Genomic DNA, 26,591 nt, shown 5'->3' with positions numbered 1-26,591 from the left:
TAGTAGACATAAATCATAAGTAAATCAAACACACAGTTTATTTCCTAGAGTGTTTTGCTATAGCCCTATCTTTCTGAATATCACATGTGAAATCACCAATTCTCAAAAGGTGTTCTCTGGAATAATGGCATTTAGTCACCCCATTAGCATATTTCTGTGTGTGTGTGTGTGTGTGTGTGTGTGTGTGTGTGTCCACATGTGTGAGTGTAATTGTAATTGTGTCCTGAAAGGATAGGAGTGGGTGATCATTTTAAGGGAGCATTTCTCTGTGCAAGGTAAGTAAGAAAGCTTCAGGAACCATTCTATAAATGAATTTATCAGCATTTCTCAAACCCAAAGACCCTGGCCCTCATATATCATACCTATCCAGGCCTCTACCACATCAGCCTTCCAGTTGAACTGCTGAAAGGCATAATCATCTTCCAACTGCAACTTCCAAGCAGCTATTGCCTTAGCCAGAGATGGGGTCTTTTTATTCAGAGCCTCTATCTTTGCAGAAATCTTCTCCTTGTGCTGACTTTCCTCCTGTAACACCAAGGTTGAAAGGAGGAAACACGAAGGCCAGAAATGTGAATTCTTTAGTACTACTAAAAAGCTCTCATCTTTCTCATTCCAAATTGTAACTATTCTCCTTTAGGTCTAGTTAATTAATTACATTATTCCTCTATGTTTCAGGTGGTTATTTCCACCCCAGAATTTGGGCAACTTTTTCATGTTTATCCACATGTGTGATCTTCTTAGTCAGTGTAAGCATCTAGAAGGCATGAAGTGATCTCTGTTTAGGGTTCTTTGTATAGTAATTAGATAAGTGAGAGTTGGTAAAAACAAGCATCTAAACAGAAGAATGATTCTCAAATTGCAAAGAAGTTTCCATGTGGTCCTTCTCCCTAGAGGCTTATGAAGAAATTGTTTCACATTTTTACAATACTCTATGACCCAAACAAGTCATTTATAAGATCTTCATAAGTGCCATATTGTGCATAGGATAATAGTAAGTGTGTCAACAGAGGATTCAAAGAAATCTTCAAGTTGTACTTATAAGAACTTGAAAAAAGAATTTCCAGAAAAGATCAATTAAATAGTTATTTGCTTAGACAACAATAATAACAAAAAGACAGTTTAGAAGAGATTATGTATAGTCTATATATGATTTTAACACTGCTCATGAGTCTATATTTGGGCCAATTTCTCTTGAAAATGAAAGTTTGACCTGGAATCCCTAGAGTCCCTTACCTTACTCAGGATGTCTCTTCCTTGAGCACACACATTTTGCACTCGGGCCTCATGGACAGCAAAGTCATTATCCAAAGCTTCATACTTCTTTAGCAAGCTCTGCATAAATGAGTCAATGAGAAACAAAACATCCAGACAATTTATCCCACCCACATTCTGATTCCCTTTTATGTCGTTTTACCACCGATGATGATTCAACTAAACTGGCAGAACAGATGGGTATCCATTTCTTCCTGCACAGCTCTACTAAATTCCTCTCCCCAAACTCTTCATTTGCCAAAAAGGGCAAATTTGCCAGAAAAAGAGTCAAAGGAATATAAGTGACATTGTTCTAACTTACCATGTGACCTTAAGTTTTTCTGGATTTTGGAATGAGAATGTTGATCAAGGTAAGGCATAGCACTTCTCCATATTGAAATTTATATAATTCTATGAAACACTGCATCTACCAGAAAAATATTAAGTATGAAGAATATCCTATATTGGATCAAATATATGGCGATGGAAGGAGAACTGACTCTGGGTGGTGAACACATAATGTGATATATAGATGAGGTATTACAGAATTGTACACCTGAAACCTAAGTAACTTTACTAACCATTGTTACCCCAATAAACTTTATTTTTTTAAAAAAGAACATCCTATATTAAGAGCTGACCCTAATGTCTTCTTTTCCCACCAGGAGAAAGATTCTAATGTTAAAGACGAAAACATTGACAACTTAAGAACAGATTCATATTAAAGAGAAGAAAATTAATTAATCCATTCAACCTATTGCTCACCTGAGTAGCAGCCAATGTGTCTCCTGAATCCCTGAGGACAACCATTGCTTCCTTTTCAGTGATCCAAGTTTCCTCCTCTTCAGCGTTCTCCATGAATTGCAAATATTCTAGGGACTCTTCCAAGTGAAGCCCTCTATAATAGGGCAGTAAGCCCAAAAAGGATAAGAGGAATCTAATAAGCAGTGAAAGTGGAGCTGAGTGGCACAGTCTCATGAGGCAGCCACAATTGAACTGGGCCACAGAACAACCAAACATATCTTGCTGGTCAGCTGTGGTGATCTCCTCTGAAAAGGAGGAGACCCTTGCCCCAGAAGTACAATTTTGTGGCATCATCTTCTCTCTAGGAATCTTTGTTGTGGGAAGGAAACTGTGTCCAAACAAAAGTGCCAAGATTTTGGAGTTGGAGAATAACAGAAATACACAGCAGAGTCTCTTTCTACCTTAGCACAGTGTAGGCACTACGAAGTCCTTTTATTCCCCTGGAAGAAATGTCTTCCTATTGCCAACAGACATGGCATTATAGGCAGAAATTATTTTATTTGATTATATGACTATATGATTTTAAATAGCTTTATGGCTATAAAGGAGAAAACATTTCTTAATTTTTTCTCTACTAAGTGTTGTACACAATGTTAAAACTGGGAAGATATACAAACAGACATGAGGCAAATAACATGGTATGAAGGACAACATGTAGGGCAGCAATGATAAAAGACAGCTGCACGTAAGTACAGGAGTAGAGATGTATTTAGAACACAGTGCTGTCTGGGGTAAACGGGAGAAATCTTCATGGTAGACTTTGCATTTGAGCAGGGACTTAGAAGTTAGATAGAGATGGGTACCAGCAGTTGGGGAGAAATGCCCAGCAAGCAAAGTATTCCGCACCTCCCACCAAAGAACACTAGCCCAATACATGTAACATGGGAATAGAATTGGGCCTCCTATCTCCAACTCACCGAGCCTTGGTCAACTCTTTGAGCTTCTCCCAGTGTTGAACAAACTGAGCCAGCCGTTCCCGGATTTCCTCTCGCCCCACAGCAGCCTTGTCTTCCAGCCTCTCTGCCATACCTAGCACATTCTGAGGAACATACCCACTGCATGTTGAATTACCCCACAATCTTTCCCAATTTAGATGTAGTCTCCAGGCAAAATATCTAGCCCTTCCTACCCTTGAGATCATTTACAAACTCTATGGGACTTGGGATGGTGCTGAAAATCCTGGGAGAATAAAGAAAGCAGTGAGATCTACCATACTAAACTTAGTCAAGTATTTGGACAAATACCTTGGCATTTGTACAAAGCCACTCTCCATGATCTACTTTATGGATAATTAATGGTCACAAGGTGACCCTGCTGCCAAGCCAGACACAGAGTTGCTTTCTTTCCATATGGCTCGGCTCAAGTACAACTTTTCTAGATGTCCCAACCTGCATCCTAATTGTCAACAACTGTACCCTAGAGTGTTAAAAGTGCTCTTTCCAGGGAAGAGTATGGGTCCTGTACAGAATGCTTCTATTTATAGGGTACAAAATTTGGAAAAGAACACTTATGAACTCTATGACTAACTCTATGTTACCTTAGTATGCCTTCGTCACATTTTGTAGTATCATCCTATTTATCTGTAACACGAGGGACTACTGTTAGATTATCTCCACCTTTCCAGGTCTCACACTCTTCTATTCCTACCTGGATAGCAGGTTCATGTGCCATCAGCTCCCCCTCTAGGCGTTTGTGTTTCTTTAGTAAGTTTTGAACCCCCTGCAGATCCCTCCCGTAGTCCTGGGAGCTCACTCGTACCAACTTCTCCCTGCAATCAAGGAACAAAACAGAAAATTTAGAGTTTAGACATCTGAAGTCATCCTAGAACAACAGTTTTCTAAAAGTGTGTGTGTGTGTGTGGTGGGGGGTGAGGTAACTTTCTGGTGTCAGTATCACAAAGATAATTAATGCCAAAAGCTTTCAGCAAAACTTCTGACTTACGCTAATACAATTAAAATAACATATTGATATGCACAGCTGTAATAGCCTTCCCATTATTTCCTTTGCCTGTAATAAAACCATGGCAGGTAATGTGTGACATTCTCTATCCAGTATCCAGTTCTGTGACATATTAGACACACAGGATACAGAAAGAAAAATAACAATGATCTCATCAGTTGAGTAAGTTGTAAATGCCCAGTTGTCTGATTCAAAATGAGCATTACTCATTCTATGAACTATCTAGAACAAACATATATGTTCTCTTAATTTTGTTCCCAGAATGTATGTAAACTGCTCCCCACTCCCTCCATTTTTGTCTCCCTCTGCCTACATACAATGAAGGAATTTGGGGAAAATAAACCAATGTTAACTTTACGGTAAGGCAAACATGATGAAGTAGTAATACCAACAGCAAGAAACACTACATATTTCATTTCAGCACCAAATAGAGACATGTTTGGAGGATTATCTACTCTTGTGGATTATCAATGCAATATGATTTGGCAGTACATACTCTATCCATGATTCCTCATCATCTAGTTCCTGGAAGAACTGGAACAAGGCATAGGCCTCTTTCAGTTTCTCATGGTGTGCTGCTGCTAAGTTCTGGACATCCAGGAAGCGCTTGTTGACATTATCCCTTTTCTCCACAATCTGATCAGCATTGAAAGTCCCGCTGGAGAGCAGATCAGTAGCCAACTCATTCAGGTCCCTGAGTGCATCCTAGAAAACCCCAGTGTACTCAGTGAACAGTATAGTACAAGCACTAAGTAGACTTTCATCTTTAACCACTGCTTATTCAGGTTCAAAGACTGTGTCAAAGAGATTGTTTTTAAAGATAGTAAATTTGATATTATGGGTTTTTTTTAACACAGATTGGATGAGGGCAATATGGATAACATGACTATATTACTCAAATTGCACATTTGGCCTTATGTGTTTTGTTTTCCCTTCTGATATTTTCCCCTTTATTTGGTTCCTCTTCCCAACTGAAAAATAAGCCTTGGTAAGCAAGTACTCTGTTTGATGCAGACTGATTTATTGAAATAATCAACAAGAACTACTCTTACCTAGGTTGGCCACAGAACACACCCAGCCTGTTCTCTATTTTCATTCAAACTCTGCCCCCTAGTGATGTCACAGGGAATATTATCAAGTCCTGAAATAAACTTATAGAAAGCCTTTGACTTCTTGTCCTTTCTGTGGGTATCTGTATCACCAAATAAAACTGATAATGCAAAATTCTCCAGCATGAAATTAATACCTTCCAGCATGTTTATTACTTCTCCTAGTACAAATCTCTGCTTCATATTAGGATGCTACTGGAATTCTTCATTAAATTTCCAGAGTCTATATGTAGTTCAACTTCATTGCATATGTCCCCATCTATTTTATTGTTTTTCTCTCTAAATCTATGAAATAAACTTGCATTTTCTTTCTAGGACAAGATCAAATGTGCAGCTTTGGATGATAGTGAGTTTATATGCATGCATCAGTTAAAAAAATAAACAAGATAACTTTTAGGATCTATAGCCTAGAATCTTAGAATCTATAGCTTAATGATCATTGGTTAACAGTGACTATTGCAACTTCTCTGCAGTCCATGGATTTGACCTGGTTTTAATGACTGATGATTGTGAACACTAAGGTGAATTTTGCAAGACTGTGTTCTCAAGTGATCTTCTAAGACAGAAGAGAGGAAAGTCAGAAACCTTTCCATTCCTTGAATGGAAATCCCAGAGGAGTGGGATTCTAAAACTACTTACTTCTCGGGCCAACATCTCTGTTTCCAATAGCTGATGCTTTTTAAGCAGGTTTCCTGCAGAAGCCAGGTCCCTGGCCTGATCTTTCATGGCGAGTAGTGTCTCTGCCTGGGAATGGAAGAATAAGCAGTAAAGCTGCTAGATGAAAACTATCTTTAAGCAGAACAAGATTATCAACTATGTCCCCAAACTTTTCCAAAGAAGAGTCAAGGAAATCATTCACACATAACTTTGATTATCTGACTAGCATTTATTAAACTCCCATGCCCCCGCCATTTCCAGGTGCAATTACCTCTGAGAGCCAGAACTCAAAATCCCGAATGCCTGTATTGAACCTCTGTTGGCGACTAGCCTCATTGAGCTTCTGACCTTTGTCAATTGTTCTCTCAAGCAGGTAATCCCAATGTTTCTCCAGCTCTTCCAGTTGACCCTAACCCAAAGGAGTCATTATGCTTTTTAGAATCTTGGGTCCTGTAATAACTTGAAAGGATAATATAGGGAGGCCAAGGAGGTAAAGACTAGCCAAAATTTTCCAGTATTTGAATGTCATACATTTTAAACAAGTTATGCTCAATTTCAGAAAACAACAGGAGGTATTAAAATAAAGTTTGAAAAAAGGGTAATGGACTGATTACAGAGACTGATGTTGAAATGCCAAAAGACTTGGCAGTAGGGATAGAAAATGCAAAACAAACAGGATAATGCTTAGGAATTAAGTTGAAAACTTTCCTGGAGTTCTCAGCACTAAGTGTGGTGGTAGCCGTAAGATCTGTGCATCACTGTTAACCATAGAACATATTTCATATTCCTATATATGAAAATATTGAAATAGTAAGATTTCTCTTCATGTAACTTTGTAGCAGAACCCATGGTGAGCAGAACCCTACCTTCATGGTCTCTTCGTTGCCATCACATGCCCTCCGCTCAATCAGAGAGTTTCCCAAGCTGATGACTCTTTCCACCTGATCAGCTCGGCCATAGACCTCATTTTCAAAGGTCTGGTGTTTCAGGTATTTCCTCTGAAGGGAAAGAAGAAACTAAGTTAACTTGGTATTTAGGGAAGCAAGAAAAGGTAACTTGTGAAAAAAATGGCGGCGTGAGGTGAGCCTCTGTAAAGCTCCCCTGGAATTTACAAAGAATCGAACAACAAAAACTCCACAAAGGACTCCCTGCACAGCAGACAGGCAAGACGAAGAGGCCCACTACCGACTGAAATCACCTACAGGTGGGAGATTCGCGCGAGTGGAGGGAGGAGGAAAGGGAGAAGTGCGCGGAGACGGAGCCGCGCGGGCGCAGGATGCAGACCTAGCTCAGTGCTCCGAGCTCGCTGCTTCCCGGTACTACCGCAGCTGCGGGCGAGGGAAGAACTCGGACTGCTAAGGCTCCGCCTGGGCTCCACAGGGCTGAGGGGACAGCATATAACACGGCTGAACCCAACACTCACGGCAGAGACCTCGGAGAAAAGACTGAGGGAAAAAGGCTGAAAACGGTGGTTTAAGCCCTCACTGCCGAGCAGAGAACGGAGCCTTAGGCACTGAGACCAGCTGCCCCCTCCCTCCTCTCCCAGAGCTCGCCCCGCCCCCACCTGCCCAGTGCTAGAAGCGAAACAGTAGCAGTGTCAGATCAAAACAACAGATTAGTGGTTGCCAGAGGGTAAGGGGGGCGAGGGGTGGGGGGTGGGAGATGAGGGTAAGGGGGATCGAATATATGGTGATGGAAGGAGAACTGACTCTGGGTGATGAACACACAATGGGATTTATAGATGATGTAATACAGAATTGTACACCTGAAATCTATGTAATTTTACTAACAATTGTCACCCCAATAAATTTAATTAAAAAAAAAAAAAACAGAAAATTTGCTGCTTTGAAAACTGTGGACCGCAAACACAAATTCACAGCCCAACTAGTTCCAGAAAAGGGGAGAGAGCTGTGGAAGCAGGACCGGCTGTGGTGGTGGTCACCGCCATTGCTCTGGGCCACCTCTCACAACTCACCCCGCCCCTGACCCCACCTATCTGGGCGGATCCCTGCAGGAGTAAACAGAACTGCTGAAACATACGGGCTCTGAATCAGGAGCTGGAAGAGCTTTGGAACATCAAAAGCTCTCTGCATACCCACCAGGACACTGCGCCCTGTGACCTAGATGAACTATTAACAGAGGAGAAGCCCATTTCCCAGGGAATCCCCCCATTGTGTGAGAAGTTGGAATAGTGCAGAGAAAACATAGCACTACCGTGTGGGAGAAGAAAAATAAGTTGCAGTTGGAGAAATAATAAAACATTCTACCAACAAGTACTGACAAAAAAAAGAAAGACCGCTTTCTATCAACCTGTTGCAGAAGTCACTCCTGTAGATGTCTAGGAAGAGAAATAGTAAACCAGTAATCACCATGAATAACCAAGGCAACAAGACAGCTCAGAAAGAAAGTGAAAAATCTCCAGACAAGGCACTTAAAGATACAGAAATATGTGACTTAAGTGACAGAGAATTCAAGATTGCAGTTCTGAAAAAACTCAACGAGATACAAGAAAACACAGATAGGCAGTTAAAGGAACTCAGAAACTCAATCAAAGAACAGCATGAGCATTTTACGAAAGAGATTGAAATCTTAAAAAAGAACCAAATAGAATTTCTGGAGATTAAGAACTCAATAGAAGAAATTAAGAATGAAATAACCAGCTTAGGTAGTAGAGTTGACCAGATGGAGGAAAGAATCAGTGACATCGAAGATAGAAACCTGGAAATGACACAAATAGAAGAAGAAAGAGACTTGAGACTTAAAAGAAATGAAAGGACTCTACAAGAACTTTCTGACTCCATCAGAAAGAGCAATATAAGAATAATGGGCATACCAGAAGGAGAAGAAAGAGAGAAGGGAACAGAGAATATATTCAAACAAATTGTCGATGAGAACTTCCCAAATTTGTGGACAGAACTGGACCCTCGAATCCAAGAAGCAAATAGAACACCTAGTTACCTCAATCCCAACAGGCCTTCTCCAAGGCACATTGTATTGAAGCTGTCTAAAATCAACGACAAAGAAAGAATCCTCAAGGCAGCCAGGGAAAAGAAGACGGTAACTTACAAAGGAAAGCCCATTAGATTATCATCAGATTTTTCAGCAGAAACTCTACAAGCCAGGAGGAGTGGAACCAAATATTCAAACTATTGAAAGAGAGAAACCATGAGCCAAGAATAATATATCCAGCAAAGATATCCTTTAGATATGAAGGAGGAATAAAGACCTTTCCAGACATACAGAAGCTGAGGGAATTTTCTAATACACGACCTGCACTACAAGAAATACTAAAGGAGGCTATTCGACCACCATCAACAGGGACAATTTGTGGCAACCAAAACTCAAAAAGGGGGAGAGTAAAGGCCTGAACCGGAATATGGGAATGGAGAAAGTAAGCGTGCTGAAGAAAATGGAATACTCTAAATATCAAACTTTCTTTTACATAAACTTAAGGGTAACCACTCAAAATAAATCCAGAATTGAAATATATACTGAAATAAAAGAAGAAACAGAGGGAAACATCATAGAATACCACCACACAGAAATAATAGACAACAACAAAAAGGCAAAGAAACAATGGAGACACAGCCTTACCAGAAAACTAAAGATAGAATGACAGGAAATCCTCACATATCAATAATCACCCTAAATGTAAATGGACTGAACTCACCAATAAAAAGGCACAGAGTAGCAGATTGGATCAAAAACTAAACCCAACCATATGCTGTCTCCAAGAGACACATCTCAGCTACAAGGACAAGCATAGACTCAAAGTGAAAGGGTGGAAATTGACACTCCAAGCAAATGGTACCCAGAGAAAATCAGGTGTAGCCATAATGATATCAGATGAAACAGACTTCAAGGTGAAAAAGATAACAAGAGACAAAGATGGACATTTCATAATGGTGAAGGGGACTGTACAACAAGAAGACATAACAGTCATCAATATTTATGCCCCCAATCAGGGAGCACCGAAATACACCAAGCAACTACTAACAGAACTAAAGGGAGAAATTGACCAAAACACAATTATACTAGGGGACTTAAATACATCATTGATAGCTATGGATAGATCATCCAAACAGAAAATAAATAACGAAATAGTAGCCCTAAATGACACATTAGATGAAATGGACATAATTGACATTTATAGAGCACTTCATCCTAAAACATCAGACTATACTTTCTTTTCTAGTGTACATGGAACATTCTCAAGGATAGACCATATATTGGGACATAAAATCAGTCTCAACAAATTTAAGAAGATTGAAATCATACCGTGCATATTCTCTGATCACAAGGCTTTGAAATTGGATATCAACTGTAAAAAGAAAGCGGGAAAAGACACAAATACATGGAGATTAAACAACATACTTTTAAAGAAGGACTGGGTCCAAGAAGAAATTAGAGGAGAGATCAAAAGATACATAGAAACAAATGACAATGAAAATACATCCTACCAAAATTTTTGGGATGCAGCGAAAGCAGTTTTAAGAGGGAAATTTATCTCATTACAGGCCTATCTCAAGAAATAAGAAAACTCCCAAATAAATAACCTCATGTTACACCTTAAAGAACTAGAAAAAGAAGAACAAGTAAAACCCAAGGTCAGCAGAAGAAAGGAAATAACAAAAATTAGAGCAGAACTTAATGAAATAGAGAACAAAAAGACAATAGAAAAATTAATGTAACAAAGAGCTGGTTCTTTGAGAAGATTAACAAAATTGACAAACCCTTGGCTAGACTTACTAAGATAAAAAGAGAGAAGACACTGATTAACAAAATCAGAAACGTAAAAGGGAAGTTATCACGGACACCACAGAAATACAAAGGATCATCCAAGAATACTATGAAGGACTATATGCCACCAAATTCAACAACCTAGAAGAAATGGACAAGTTCTTAGAAACATATAGCCTTCCAAGGCTGAACCATGAAGAACTGGAAAATCTAAACAGACCGATCACCAGTAACGAAATTGAATCAGTCATCCAAAACCTTCCCAAAAGCAAAAGTCCGGGACCAGATGGCTTCACTAGTGAATTCTACCAAACCTTCAAAGAGGATCTAATACCAATTCTGCACAAACTCTTCCAAAAAATTGAAGAAGAGACAGTACTCCCTAACTCATTTTATGAGGCCAACATTACCCTGATACCAAAACCTGGTAAGGACAGCACAAAAAAGAAAACTACAGACCAATATCTCTAATGAATACCGATGCAAAAATCCTAAATAAAATTCTAGCAAATCGAATACAACAATGCATTAAAAAGATTATTCATCACGACCAAGTGGGGTTCATCCTCGGGCACAAGGATGGTTCAACATACGAATCCATCAATGTGATACATCACATAAACAAAATAAAGGACAAAAATCATATGATTATATCAATTGATGCAGAAAAGCATTTGACAAGATACAACATCCATTTATGATTAAAACACTTAATAAAATGGGTATAGAAGGAAAATACCTTAACATAATAAAGGCCATATATGACAAGCCCTCTGCTAATCTCATAATTAATGGAGAAAACTGAAGCCCTTTGCTCTACGTTCAGGAACACGACAGGGATGTCCCCTATCACCTCTGCTTTTCAACATAGTGTTAAAGTCCTTGCCAGAGCAATCAGGCAAGAGAAAGAAATAAAAGGCATCCAAATTGGGAATGAAGAAGTTAAATTATCACTCTTTGCAGATGACATGATGCTATATATAGAAAACCCTAAAGACTCCACCAAAAAGCTATTAGAAACAATCAACTAATACAGTAAAGTTGCTGGCTACAAAATCAACGCACAAAAGTCCATTGCCTTCCTATATACTAACAATGAAATCTCAGAAAAGAAATACAAAAAACAATTCCTTTTGCAATTGCAGCAAAAAGAATAAAATACCTAGGAATAAACTTAACCAAGGATGTGAAAGACCTATATGCTGAAAACTATAAGACATTTTTGAAAGAAATTGAAGAAGACACAAAGAAATGGAAAGACATTCCGTGCTCATGGATTGGAAGAATCAACATAGTTAAAATGGCCATATTACCCAAAGCAATATACAGATTCAATGCAATCCCCATCAAAATCCCAATGGCATATTTTAAAGAAATAGAACAAAAAATCATCAGATTTGTTTGGAACCACAAAAGACCCCAAAAAGCCAAAGCAATCTTAAGAAAAAAGAACAATAATGGAGGTATAACAGTTCCTGACTTTGGCTTGTACTACAGGGCCACAATAATCAAAACAGCATGGTATTGGCAGAAAAACAGACACATAGACCAATGGAATAGAATTGAGAACCCAGAAATAAAACCACATAAATATGGACAGATAATTTTTGACAAAGAAGCTAAAAACATACAATGGAGCAAAGATAGCCTCTTCAATAAATTTTGCTGGGAGAATTGGATAGCCACGTGCCAAACAATGAAACTTGACTGCTATTTGTCACCATGTACCAAAATTAATTCAAAATGGATCAAAGACTTAAGCATATGACCTGACACAATAAACTGCATAGAAGAAAACATAGGTACTAAACTTAGGGACCTTGGGTTCAAAGAGCATTTTATGAACTTGACTCCAAAGGCAATGGAAGTAAAAGCTAAAATAAACGAATGGGACTATATGAAACTTAAAAGCTTCTGCACAGCAAAAGAAACCATTGACAAAATAAAGAGGCCACCAACTGAATGGGAGAAGATTTTTGCAAACAGTGCCTCCGATAAGGGGCTAGTATCCAGAATATACAAGGAACTCATGCAACTCAACAACAAAAAAACAAACAACCCAATTGAAAAATGGGCAGAGGACTTGAAGAGACATTTCTCCAAAGAGGACATACAAATGGCAAATAGACATATGAAAAAATGCTCAACATCACTAATCATCAGAGAAATGCAAATCAAAACCACAATGAGATATCACCTCACCCCAGTCAGAATGGCTATCATCAACAAGACAAATAATAACAAATGTTGGAGAGGCTGTGGAGAAAAGGAACCCTCATACACTGTTGGTGGGAATGCAGACTGGTGCAGCCGTTATGGAAGGCAGTGTGGAGGTTCCTCAAAGAATTACGAATAGAATTGCCATATGACCCAGCAATCCCTCTCCTGGGTATCTACCCAAAAAATCTGAAAACATTTAGAGATAAAGACACGTGTGCTCCAATGTTCATTGCAGCTTTGTTTACGGTGGCCAAGACATGGAAACAACCAAAATGTCCTTCGATAGATGAATGGATAAAGAAGTTGTGGTATATATACACAATGGAATACTATTCGCAGTAAGAAAAGATGATATAGGAACATTTGTGACAACATGGATGGATCTTGAGAGAGTAATGCTGAGCGAAACAAGTCAGACAGAAAAAGCAGAGAACCATGTGATTTCACTGATATGTGGTATATAAACCAAAAACAACAAAAGAACAAGACAAACAAATGAGAAACAGAAACTCATAGACACAGACAATAGTTTAGTGGTTGCCAGAGGGTAAGGGGGGCGGGGGGTGGGGGGTGGGAGATGAGGGTAAGGGGGATCGAATATATGATGATGGAAGGAGAACTGACTCTGGGTGATGAACACACAGTGGGATTTATAGATGATGTAATACAGAATTGTACACCTGAAATCTATGTAATTTTACTAACAATTCTCACCCCAATAAATTTAATAAAATAAAATTGGGAAAAAAAAGAAAAAAAAGAAAGAAAAAGAAAAGGTAACTTGTGTCTAAAAGCAAGAGTTAATATTTCTGTCATAACCAAAGTGATGTTGACTTCTGAAGGACCTGCTCCACATTAGTCTCAGAAGTCCCTGAGGACAGCAGCAGTGGTCTCAACAATAAGGAAGTGTTCAGTATAGATAGATGAACATTCATGCAACAATCTGTGTATGCTAAATTTTTCCAAGATTCCTATTTTGAGCTTACCTGAATGTTGGAGGGATCTTTGTAGGACTCATCACAGGCTGTGGGCAGCATCTCACTGATCCATTCTTCCAGGTCCTCAAGGTCACGGTAGAATTGTTTTAGGTCAGCATAGTCTCCCAGTTTTGTCCGCTCAGCAATCAGCTGTGCTTTGAGAGCCTTCCATCTGGAGGAGGGGGCTACATCACTCTGTGTCCTTTATCCTTCCCCCAAGCACTAATGGCATATTCATGAATTTTCCCATTTGTCAACGTCTCATTTATACATTTATGTGTTATATATAGCATAGTTATATATTATATAGTTATATACTATATTATTATATTATATATTATTTATATGTTATATATAACATAGTCTCATTCTTTTTATATATAATATATTAATTAAGTCAGGTAATTTCTAAGGTAACTTCCATGTCTTTCATTCTGTGAGTCCAGATCACAAAGTTTCCCAAAGTGTCAAGATAACATTAGGCATCTAAAAGTGAGAAGAACTCAGAGTGTTACTCCCATGCTCAATGCTAGCAGAGAGGTCACTTTGCTACCCCCTCCTGTAGCTCAGAAAACAATTGCTCACGCCTGACCTGTCTAGCACCCGTTGGAGTCGAGCAGCAATCTCTTCCTTGGAGTAGTGGTCATCAGCTATGAGCCGTTCAGCAAAATGTTCTAGCTCAGTGATCTTCTTTTCCTAGATAAAGAAAATGGAAAGAACCCAGATGTCTGGAGATTAGGCTCTGGTGCAATCCCAGACTCTCTCCTAGAAAAGAACAGATATCAACCTTTGTCATTTCACAAAAGGAAACAAAACTAGGACCAAAGGGTAAAATCCTTACAGAGAGGCAGATATTAACTCAACAATAGGCAAAACATTAATATTGATACTGAGATGGGTTTTTGTGTAGTACTGAATTCCTTTCTTTGACACTTCCCATGGCCACTGTAGGAGAGGGTGACTCCTGCATTGGGTGGGGTGTTGGAATAGACAGTATATTACGTCACTTCCAATTCTAAAAGTCTGATTTTAAAAGGCTGGACTTAAAGTGAGAAAGTTCAATGCTAAGTGTGACTTGGGATAGACTAAACCAAAATGTCATGTTGCACTGCCTACCTCATAGTTTCCTGCAAGAAGCAAATTAGAATTAAAATATTTTTAAATCATAAAACCACATACCTATGTAAGATTTTTGTTATTATTACAAGTAGTTATTTTAGAACTCTTATATTAGTTGTTATTACCTGGGCAGTGATTGCTTTGTTCAAATCATCATGTTTCTTCATCAAGGCCTCCAGACTGTCTAAGGAACGCTTATCATCTGACTTTAGGAAATTCTCACGTGCCACCATCCAGCTCTCAGCCTGATCACAGTTGCCTTGAAACAACTGTGGAGAATAAAGTTAGAGGTATATGGGACAGTAGTCCCCACTTATTTGAAGTTTTGCTTTCTCCAGTTTCAGTTACCCTTGGCCAACCACTGTCAGAAAATATCACATGGAAATTCCAGAAATATACAATTCATATGGCTTAAATTATGTGCTATTCTGAGTGGCATAAGGAAATCTCACACCATCTTGTTATGTCATGCCTGGGAAGTGAGTCATCCCTTTGTCCAGAGTATTCATGCCATTATACACTCCCCAATTGTTAGGCACTTAGCTATATTAGTTATTAGATTGAATGTCACGCTATTGAAGTTCTTGTGTTCACATAACCCTTATTTTACTTATTAGTACACCCAAAGGAGGCTTCCAGTCAAGATGGCAGGGAAGGTAAACTCTGTGCTCACCTCCCCCCATGACCACCTCAAAATTACAACTAAACTACAGAACAACAATCATTGATAGTTGCCTTCAGTCTAGGTAAACAGAAGTCCTATAACTAAGGATATACAGAAGAAGACATGTGGAGACAAGGTGGTTGGAGGGGAGACAACAGGGAACAGGCTGGTCACACACCCATGTGTGGCAGTTAACAATTGGGAGGGTTATCTTGGCTGTGGAGGTACACCCTAAGGAGTGAGGGGTTCCAATCCCACACTAGGCTCCACAGCTGAGGGTACAAGTGCTGGGAAAAGAAGGTCTCATAACTTCTGCATATGAGAACAGTGGAGGTTATGGCTGAGTGAGATGAAGGGCTGCTGGAGTCCTAGGTGTTCCTCTTAAAAGATCCATGCATGGACTTACTCGCTGATGACCTCACTTGCTGTGAGCTCCAGTGCTGGGGCAGCAGCTCAAAGGGCATCGGGGACATACAGGGAGGAACTCGATTGTCTTGCTTTAAAGTAAAGGCTGGATAGGGCACCTTCCTCCCAAACAGAAATGCTGGAAGAAGACATTGCTCTTTTTTTGAACCCTCACCCAATCAGCCTAGACAGGCAGGTGGGCATGATATCTGAGTCTCCATTAACCTAACTAATACTTTTTTCCCTACCCTGGTTATTCTCTGAGACCCCACCCCACCTGATTTGCAGGCCCACCCAAGCCACTTCCAGTGGCCTGTCTTGTCTCATGCTGTGGATTTACCTAAAATCTCTCAAGGGTTCACAAACCCAAAACAAACAGCATCTGGCCTGGGCATGCCCTGTACCTCTTGCTAAGCAGCCTCAAGCTTGGCACTAACAGCAGCTGGCCTCTGTTCACAGCTTAGTATCTCTCAGGCACCTTTAAGCCCAGCACAAGTGGCAACCATCTACAGATCCCTTTGTATGTCACATCAAGAGCCCCTGGGCAGGGCACAGGCAGTGGCTGAACTTTGTCTGCATCAGAGCCCCTCCCAAGAGCCACCAGAACAAACCTGGTGGCCAGCTTCGACCACACCAGAGCAGTATGCAACCATCTCCGCAAATGACACACCAAAAGTGCAGACTCAGCAGTGACCAGAGCCCAGCTAAAGCAAATCCTGCTGTGTAGTGTCAGCCCCTATACAACAGCTTCTCCACTATAATCATGGCCAGTCCTCACAACCAATCAGCCTGAAGTTCAGTCCCTCCCACTGACATGCCAACAGTATTCAAGGGTCAAACACAACAGGAGAGCACATACAACCCACACAGAGACACACCTACATCACCCACCTGAGGTGACCAGGGACACTGGGCCCCACAGGACACCTACTACATAAGGCCACTCTACCAAGATTGGGAGACATAGAAGCTCTATCTAATACTTAGAAACAAACACAGGGAGTCAGCCAAAATGAGGAGAAAGAAAAACATGTCCTAAATGAAAGATCAGAGCAAAGCTCCAGAAAACGAAATAAAACAGAGACAAACAATCTACCAGATGTAGAGTTCAAAACACTGATTATAAGGATGTTCAATGATCTCAGTGAGAACTTCAACAAAGAGATAGGAAACATAACTATGGAGGTAGAAACCATTAAAATAACCAGTTAGAAATGAAGAATACAGTAACTGAAATAAAGAACATATTAGAGGGAGTCAACAGTAGATTAGATGAAGCAGAAGACTGAATCAGTGTTTTGGAAGATGAGGTAGCAAAAAACACCTAATCAGGACAGCAAAAAGAAAAAAGAATCCAAAAAACTGAGGATAGTTTAAGGGGCCTTTGGGACAATGTGAAGTGCACCAACATTTGAATCATAGGGGTACCAGAAGGAGAAAAGAAAGAGCAAGGAATTGAAAATCTATTTGAAAAAATAATGACTGAGGTGGCCTATTAGCTCAGTTGGTTAGAGTGTGTGCTCTTAATAACAAGGTTGCCTGTTCGATGTCTCCATGAGCCACTTGAGCTAAGCCCTCTGCAACTAGATTGAAACAACTACTTGACTTGGAGCTGATGGGTCCTGGAAAAGCACACTTAATAAATAAATAAATAAATAAATAAATAAATAAATAAATAAATAAATAAATACTGAAAACGTCCTTAATCTGGTGAAGGAAATAGACACACCAGCCAGGAAGCACAGAGAGTTCCAAACAAGATGAACCCAAAGAGGCTCACACCAAGACACATAATTAAAATGCCAAAGGCATTTGTCACAAAATATTCAAAGTGATGAAAAGCAAGGACATACAACCAAGATTACTCTACCCAGCAAACTATCATTTAGAATTGACAAACAGATAAAGAGCTTCCCAGACAAGAAAAAGTTAAAGGAGTTCATCACCAGTAAAGCAGTATTATAAGAAATGTTAAAGGTACTTCTTTACTAAGAAGAAAAAAAGATAAAAAATATAAATAATAAAATAGCTTTAACTACATATCTATCAACAATTACTTTAAATGTAAATGGTTTAAATGCTCTAATCAAAAGACACAGGATGGATGAATGGATAAGAAAACAAGATCCTTAAATATACTGCCTATAAAGACTCACTTCAGATGAGAAGACACACAGAGACTGAAAGTAAAAGGATGGAAAAATATATTTCTTGCAAATGGCAACAAACAAACAAAAAGCAATACTTAAACCAGACAAAGAAGATTTTAAAACAACAGCTACAACAGACAAAGGATTCAGTAATCTCATATCTGGCTCTTTATCTAAAGAAACCCAAAACATTAATTTGAAAAGTCATATGCATCTATATGTTCACTGCAGCATTATTTACCATAGCCAAGATACAGAAACAATCTAAGTGTCCATTAGTAGATGATTGGATAAAGAAATGGTACATATATACAATAAAACATTACTCAGCCATAAAAAAAAGAATGAAATCTTGCCATCTGCAACAACATGGGTGGACCTAGAGAGTATTTTGCTGAGTGAGTGAAATATGTCAAACAGAGAAAGACCAACGCCATATGATTTCACTTGTATGTGGAATCTAAAGAATAAAATAAAGGAACAAACAAAAGAGAAGGAAATTCACAGATTAGAGAATATTTTGATGGTTGCCAGATGGGAGGGGATTGGGGAAATGGATGAAAAAGGATTAAGAAGTACAAATTAGTAGTTACAAAATAGTCATAAGGATGTAAAATATAGCATAGGGAATATAGTCAATAATATTGTAATAACCATGCATGGTATCTGATAGGTACTAGATTTATTGGAATGATAACTTTATAAATTGTATAAATGTCTAATCACTATGTTGTACACCTGAAACTAATATAACATTGTTTGTCAACTGTAACTGAAAAACAAAAAAATATTTAAAAATTAAGAGTAAGGCCGGCCCGGTGGCTCAGGCAGTTAGAGCTCCATGCTCCTAACTCCGAAGGCTGCCAGTTTGAATCCCACATGGGCCAGTGGGCTCTCAACCACAAGGTTGCCAGTTCAATTCCTCGGGTCCCGCAAAGGAATGGTGGGCAGAGCCCCCTGCAACTGAGATTGAACACGGCACCTTGAGCTGAGCTGCTGCTGAGCTCCCGAACAGCTCAGTTGGTTAGAGTGCGGCCTCTCAACCACAAGGTTGCTGGTTCAACTCCCACAAGGGATGGTAGGCTGCACCCCCTGCAACTAGGAATGGCAACTGGACCTGGAGCTGAGCTGCGCCCTCCACAACTAAGACTGAAAGGACAACAACTTGGAAAAAAGTTCTGGAAGTACACACTGTTCCCCAATAAAAGTCCTGTTCCCCTTCACCAATAAAATCTTAAAAAAGAAAGAAAGAAAGAAAGAAAGAATAAAGAATAAAATGCAAGGAAATGGAACAAATCACTACGTGGTTAAAAACGAACACACAAAAAAAACAAGTGGTGGAAGACAGTACTTTAAAAAGAAAATAATGCCCAAAGGCCACTCACACAACGTTTATTACAGTATATTGTTATACTTGTTTTATTTTATTTTTAGTTATTGTTGTTAATCTCTTACTGTGGCCTAATTTATATTATACTTTACAATAGGTATATATGTATAGGAAAAAACATAGTATATATAACATTTGGTACTATCTGTGGTTTTAGGCATCCACTGGGGCTCTTGAAATATATCTGCCACAAACAAGTGGGGGACTACTTTTACACTTCCCAGAAAACATATTGTATGTTTTTATATAAGCTGTACACCACCCTTGGCTGCTATTTGCCATATCCTATATCTGGTAGATACTGGCTGGTAAATGGTACCCTACAGGGTAGCCTGACACTCTCTCTCTTTTTCCTCAAAAATATTAATCACTACCCCTTCTTTAGCCTCAAAACATTCATACATTTTGTTTCATTAATAACCACCTTACTGTACTAGAATTATCTGTCTACATGTCTAATTTTACTACTTAAGAAAAGGGACACTATCTTACTAATCTTTGTGTTCCCAGGGCCCAGCACACAGTAGGTTCTCAATGAAAATCAATCAATCAAAACCTCAGTCAATCAATAAATTATAATCAACCTACTTCATGCTCAGGACTGACCTCCATTTTGTTTGGCTCTTTTAATAGGATAAGGGCAAAGAACACCATAATGATCAGTCTACAAAGCAGAGAATACAATGTCAGATAATCAAGAGATGCCCTTGTGCTCACAGCATGGAAAGTCCAGTGAAATGAACACCTGTACCAACCATGTAAAATTGCATAGAAGGAACAGAGTTGAACTAATCCTGCTCAATGATTGGGGATTTGTTGTACCTGTAACTCCAGACACTGATCTAGCATCTTTTTGCGTTGTTCCCAAGCTTTCTCCAAATAATCTCTCTCTAGTCTGACAACTTGGAGCTTTTCTTCAATTTCAGGGCTGGCATAGTGCCCACTGCCTATAAGTTCTGCACCAAAGTCTTCTAAGGCCTGAAAGGTAGGAGCCTCAGCCTGCATGTCAGCACGATGTTCCTGTGGGAAAGAGGGGGAAGCGACTAGTGAGGCCAATGACATCTTACCACAGGTGTAACATAAGGGAAGGTTGTTAAGTCATGTGACCAGTGGCTATGGGTTTTGTAGCCATACCTGGTGTCGTTCCATCAAGATCTCAGTACCAGTTAAGTCCTCAGCCAGCTCCTGTGATGATACTATGCCACCAATGCCACTGATCCAATTTTGTAGGTCCCTAGAAAAACAGACATATTGGGATTGACAAGAAAACCTTACAACTCACTACAGGGCTGTCTGTCCTTGGGCTTTTTCCTCTCTAGACAACATTTCCAAATTAATACATTCTATATGACTTCATATGCTTCACAGATCTTAGGTTTGTTGTTTTCATTTGTGACTTAGTAATCCACTGCCTTTGAAAAATTTTTCACATGTATTATCTCTTTCAGTTCTTGCAATAATCTTGTATAGAATTCCTTTTAAAATTTATTGTTTTAATTAATTTTTATTAAATGTACTGGGATCACATTGGTTAGCAAAGTTATATAGATTTCAAGTATACAATTGTATAGTACATCATTTGTATATTGCATTGTGTGTTTGCCACCCAGAGTCAGTTCTCCTTCCATCACCATATATAATTGATCCCTTTAACCTCTTTTATCATCCCTTTTCCCCCTTACCCTCTGGTAACCACTAAACTGTTCTATGCGTCTATGATTTGTTTGTCTTGTATTTGTTGATTTCAGGTGTTTTTTTTTTTATATTAGTTTCGGGTGTATAAAACAACATAATGATTGAACATTTACACCCTTTACAAAGTGATAACACCCCCCAAGTCTGCTACTCCTCTGACATCATATATAGCTGTTACAATACCATTGATTATATTCCTTATGCTGTGCTTTACAGCCTGTGACTGTACATGAGGTATGACAATTAAGTTCGCAAACTAATCCTATAAAAAGTGCTACATACCTCATTGCTGAATATCGCTATGGTCACCTTTGAGGTACTCCCCTTGGGAAGCTAGGCACTGATGCAAGCACCTAGTCCACGCTTCAAAGCAATTTTGGAACTCTTTCTGGAACGGCCATCAGAACTGTCATCATATTACCCTTGATGTCCTGAATGTCATCAAAATGCCTTCCTTTCTATATTTCTTTTGTCTTCGGGTAAAGAAAAGTCATTGGGGGCCAGTTTAGGTGAGTAGGGAGGGTGTTCCAATTGTTATTTGTTTACTGACTAAAAACTCCCTCACAGACAGTGCCATGTATTTTCGTAATGTAAGAGCCATGAATTGTTGGCGAAAAGTTTTATGCAGCATTTTCAGCACTTCCAAATAGTAAATTTGCTTAACTGTTTGTCCAGTTGATATAAATTTATAATGAATAATCCCTCTGATATCAAAAAAAGGTCAACAACATCATTGCGACAAGTTCTTGAACTTAATTGTCAGACCTCATATGTATTTAATTATAGTTAACATTCAATATTATTCTACTTCAGCTTCATGTGTACAGCGCACTGGTCAGGAATCTACACAATCTATGAAGTGTTCCCCTTGATTAGTCCAATACACATCTGGAACCCTACATAATACTTACATCATTGTTGATTATATTCCCCGTAATGCATTTCACATCCTTGTGACTATATTGTGACTACAACTTTGTACTTCTTAATCCCTTTACCTTCTCCACCATCCCCCAGACCCCCTCCCATCTAGCAATCCTCAGTTTTTTTCTATATCTCTGAGTCTATTCCTGTTTTGTTGGCTGGTTTATTCTGTTCTTTAGATTTCACATACAAGTGAGATCATATGGTATTTGTCTTCCTCAGTCTGACTTATTTCACTTAGTATAATATTCTCTAGGTTCATCTGTGTTGCTGCAAATAGTAATATTTCATTCTTTTTAATGGCAGGGTAATATTCCATTGTATAAATGTACTGCAATTTCTAAAAATCTGATTGTCTTTTGATGGGCATTTCAGTTGTTTCCACATCTTGACTATTGTGAACAGCCCTGCAATAGACACAGGGGTGCCTATAGTTTTTCAAATTAGTGTTTTGTATTTCTTTGGATAAATTCCCAAAATGCTGGGTCATAAGGTCTATTTTTAATTTTTTGAGTAACACCATACTGTTTTCCACATTCACCAATTTGCAATCCCACCAACAATGCACAAGAGTTCCCTTTTCTCCACATCCTTGCCAACATTTGCTGTTTGCTGATTTGTTGATAATAGCCATTTTGACAAGAGTGAGGTCATGTCTCATTGTGGTTTTTATTTGCATTTCTCTAATGATTAGTGACATTGAGCACCTTTTCATACGTCTATTGGCCATCTGTATGTCTTCTTTAGAGAAATGTCTCTTCATGTCCTCTGCCCATTTTTTAAATGGGTTGTTTGTTTTTTTTGATGTTGAGTCGTATGAGGTTTTTTTTTTTTTTTTTTTTTGGATATTTACCCCTTATCAGATATATTATTGGTAACTATCTTCTCCCATGAAGTAGGATGTCTTTTTGTTTTGTTGATGGTTTCATTTGCTGTGAAAAAAAACAAAACTTTTTGGTTTAATGTAGTCCCATATGTTTATCTTTTCTTTTGTTTCCCTCACCTGAGGAGATATATCAGTAAAAATATTACGAATGGTAATGACTAAGAGTTTACTTCCTATATTTTCTTCTAGGAGTTTTATGGTTTCGGATCTTACACTTAAGTTGTTAATCCATTTTGAATTTCTTCTTGTACATGGCATGAGAAGGTGGTCTAGCTTCATTTTTTTGCATGTATCTGTACAGTTTTGCCAGCACCATTTATTGAATAGACTGTCTTTACCCCAATGTAAATTTTTGCTTCTTTTGTAACAGATTAAATGACCATATAGGCATGGATTTATTTCTGGGTTCTCTATTCTGCTCCATTGATCTATGTGTCTGTTTTTATGACAATACCATGCTGTTTTGATTACTACTATATTCTTGTAGTATGATTTGATGTCAGGTAGCAAGATACCTCCCACTTTGTTCTTATTTCTCAGGATTGCCATGGCTATTTCAGGTCTTTTATCGTTCCATATAAATTTTAGGATAATTTGTTCTAGTTCTGTGAAAAATGTCATTGGTATTTTGATAGTGATTGCATTGAATATATATATATTGCTTTAGGTGGTATGGACATTTTCACTATATTGATTCTTCCTACCCATGAACATGACGTATGTTTCCATTTATTTGTAACATCTTTAATTTCTTTCTCCAGTGTCTTATAATTTTCTGAGTACAGAACTTTTACCTCCTTAGTTAAATTCATTCCTAAGTATTTTACTTTTTTGATGCAATTATAAATGGGTTTTTTTAATTTCTCTTTCTAATAGTTTGTTATTGGTGTATAAAACTGCAGCCAATTTCTGAATATTAATTTTGCATCCTGCTGCTTTACTAAATTCATTTATCAGTTCTAATAGTTTTTTGATGAAATATTTGGGGTTCTCTATATGTAGTATCATGTCATCTGCAACTAGTGATGATTTTACTTCCTCCTTTCCAATTTGGATGTCTTTTATTTCTTTTTCTTGTCTGATTGCTGTGGCTAGAACTTCCAGCACTATGTTGAATAGAAGTGGAGAAAGTGGGCATTTTGTCTTCTTCCTGATCTTAAAGGAAAGATTTTAGCTTTTCCCCATTAAGTATGATGTTAGCTGTGGGTTTGTCATATATGGACTTTATTATGCTGAGATATGTTTCCCCTATTCCCACTTTGCTGAGAGTTTTTATCATAAATGGATGTTGGATTTTGTCAAATGCTTTTTCTGCTCTATTGATATAACCATATGATTTTTATTTTTCATTTTATTAATGTGGTGTATCATGTTAATTGATTTATGGATATCGAACCAATTTTCATACCAGGAATGAATCATACTTGGTTGTGGTGTATGATCTTTTCAATGTATTGCTGAATTCTGTTTGCTAATATTTTGTTGAGGATTTTTGCATCTATGTTCATTAGGATTATTGGCCAAAAGTTTTCTTTTTTTGTAATGTCTTTGGTTTTGGAATCAGGGTAATGGTGGCCTCATAAAACGATCTTGGGAGTCTTCTCTCCTGGAATTTTTGGAATAGTTTGAGGAGGATAATTGTTAATTATTTTTTGAATGTTTGGTAAAATACACCTCAGAAGCTGTCTGGTCCAGGACTTTTGTTTGTTGGGAGCTTATTGATTACTGATTCAATGTCATTGGTAATAATCAGTCTGTTCAGATTTTCTGTTTCTTCTTGATTCAGGCTTGGAAAATAGTTTGCTTCTAGGAGTTTCTTCCAGATTGTCTAATTTGTTGGCATATAGTTGCTCAGAATATTTTCTTAAAATTTTCTATATTTCTGTGGTGTTTGTTGTCACTTCTCCTCTTTCATTTCTGATTTTATTTATTTGGGTCCTCTCTTTTTCCTTCTTGATAAGTCTGGTTAAAGTTTTGTCAGTTTTGTTTGTCTTTTCAAAACCATCTCTTGGTTTCATTCATCTTTTGCTTTTCGTTTATTTGTTTGTTTGTTTGCCTCTATTTTGCTTATATCCACTCTAACCTTTATTCTTTCCTTCCTTGTATTCACTTTGGGCTTTGTTTGCTGTTCTTTTTACAGTTCCTTAGGTGTAAGGATAGACTGCTGATTTGATATTTTTCTTGTTTCTTTTGGTAGGCCTGTACGGCTACAAATTTCCCTCTTAGGATTTCTTTTGCTGCATCCCATAGATTTTGGGTCATCAGGTTTTCATTTTCGTTTGTCTCGAGTTATCTTTTGATTTCTTCCTTGATTTCATTGTTGACTCATTCATTACTTAGTAGCATGTTATTCAGTCTCCATGTAAACATGTGTGGTTTTATTTTTTTCTTGTAATTGATTTCTAGTTTCATCACACAATGGTCAGAGAAGACTTTTGATATGATTTCAATCTTTTTAAATTTTTTGAGAATTGCATGTGGTCTATCTTGGAAAATGTTTGGGAGGACGGGGAAAAATGGCGGCGTGTGGTGAGCCTCTGTAAAGCTCCCCTGGAATTTACAACGAATCGAACAACAATAACTCCACAAAGGACTCCCTGCACAGCAGACAGGCAAGATGAAGAGGCCCACTACCGAAGTCAACTACTGGTGGGTGAATCGCACAAGCGGGGGTGGGGGGAGGAGGAAAGAGAGAAGTGAGGAGACAGAGTCACGTGGGCACAAGACGCAGACCTAGCTCAGTGCTCCAAGCTCGCTGCATCCTGGAACTACTGCAGCTGCAGAAGAGGGAAGAACTCGAACTGTTGGGGCTCCACTTGTGGCCCCCAGGGCTGAGGGGCAGCATATAACACGGCTGAACCCAACGCTCACAGCAGAGACCTCAAACAAAAGATTGAGGGAAGAAGGCTGAAAATGGAGCTTTAAGCCCTCACTGCTGAGCAGAGAACGGAAGCCTTAGGCACTGAGACTAGCCACCCCCTCCTTACCCTCCCAGAGCTCGCCCCACACCCACCTGCCTGGTGTTAGAAACAGAACAGTAGTAGTGTCAGATCAAAAGAATAGAATATTTGCTGTTCTGAGAACTGTGGACCGCAGGCACAAATTCCCAGACAACTAATTCTGGCAAAGGGGAGGGAGTTGTGGAAGCAGAACTGTGGTGGTGGTCACCACCATAGCTCTGGGCCACCTTTCACAACTCACCCCGCCCCTGACCCCACTTATCTGGGCAGATCCCTGCAGGAGTAAACAGAACTGCTGAAACACACGGGCTCTGAATCTGGTGCAGGAAGAGCTTAGGAATATCAAAAGCTCTCCGCTACCCACCGGGACACTGCGCCCTGTGACCTAAAGGAACTATTAACAGAGGAGAAGCCCGTCTCCCAGGGAATCCCCCCATTGTGTGAGAAGCTGGACTAGTGCAGAGAAAACATAGCACTACCATGTGGGAGAGGAAAAATAGGCTGCAGCCGGAGAAAAAATAAAACATTCACCCGTGAAGTCCTGGAAAACAAAAGAAAGACCTCTTCCTATCAACCTGTTGTAGAAGCCACTCCTGAAGATGTCTAGGAAGAGAAATAATAAATCAGTAATTACCATGAATAACCAAGGCAACAAGATAGCTCAGAAAGAAAGTGAAAAGT

At 38.8% G+C, this 26,591-nt stretch overlaps 1 protein-coding gene across 4 annotated transcripts in view; it reads right to left on the bottom strand.

The window, feature by feature from the left end:
- SPTA1 (spectrin alpha, erythrocytic 1) overlaps window positions 1-26,591 on the bottom strand; it is a 131,783-nt gene that overhangs the window by 21,383 nt on the left and 83,809 nt on the right. For all 4 annotated transcript variants that reach the window (XM_074318723.1, XM_019751299.2, XM_074318724.1 and 1 more), the window contains exons 28-41: window positions 20,580-20,679; window positions 20,268-20,465; window positions 14,962-15,105; window positions 14,310-14,413; window positions 13,727-13,889; window positions 6,647-6,778; window positions 6,052-6,189; window positions 5,763-5,867; window positions 4,511-4,719; window positions 3,703-3,823; window positions 2,973-3,094; window positions 2,017-2,149; window positions 1,234-1,332; window positions 363-525 (exon numbers count right to left, since the gene is read on the bottom strand). In XM_074318723.1, coding sequence (XP_074174824.1) covers window positions 363-525; window positions 1,234-1,332; window positions 2,017-2,149; window positions 2,973-3,094; window positions 3,703-3,823; window positions 4,511-4,719; window positions 5,763-5,867; window positions 6,052-6,189; window positions 6,647-6,778; window positions 13,727-13,889; window positions 14,310-14,413; window positions 14,962-15,105; window positions 20,268-20,465; window positions 20,580-20,679 — 1,931 coding nt within the window. The remainder of the gene's footprint in view (window positions 1-362; window positions 526-1,233; window positions 1,333-2,016; window positions 2,150-2,972; window positions 3,095-3,702; window positions 3,824-4,510; window positions 4,720-5,762; window positions 5,868-6,051; window positions 6,190-6,646; window positions 6,779-13,726; window positions 13,890-14,309; window positions 14,414-14,961; window positions 15,106-20,267; window positions 20,466-20,579; window positions 20,680-26,591) is intronic.

Source organism: Rhinolophus sinicus, linkage group LG14 (genome assembly GCF_036562045.2).
Source record: "Rhinolophus sinicus isolate RSC01 linkage group LG14, ASM3656204v1, whole genome shotgun sequence".
Lineage (NCBI taxonomy): Eukaryota > Metazoa > Chordata > Mammalia > Chiroptera > Rhinolophidae > Rhinolophus > Rhinolophus sinicus.
This window is presented reverse-complemented; position numbering and strand designations above follow the sequence as displayed.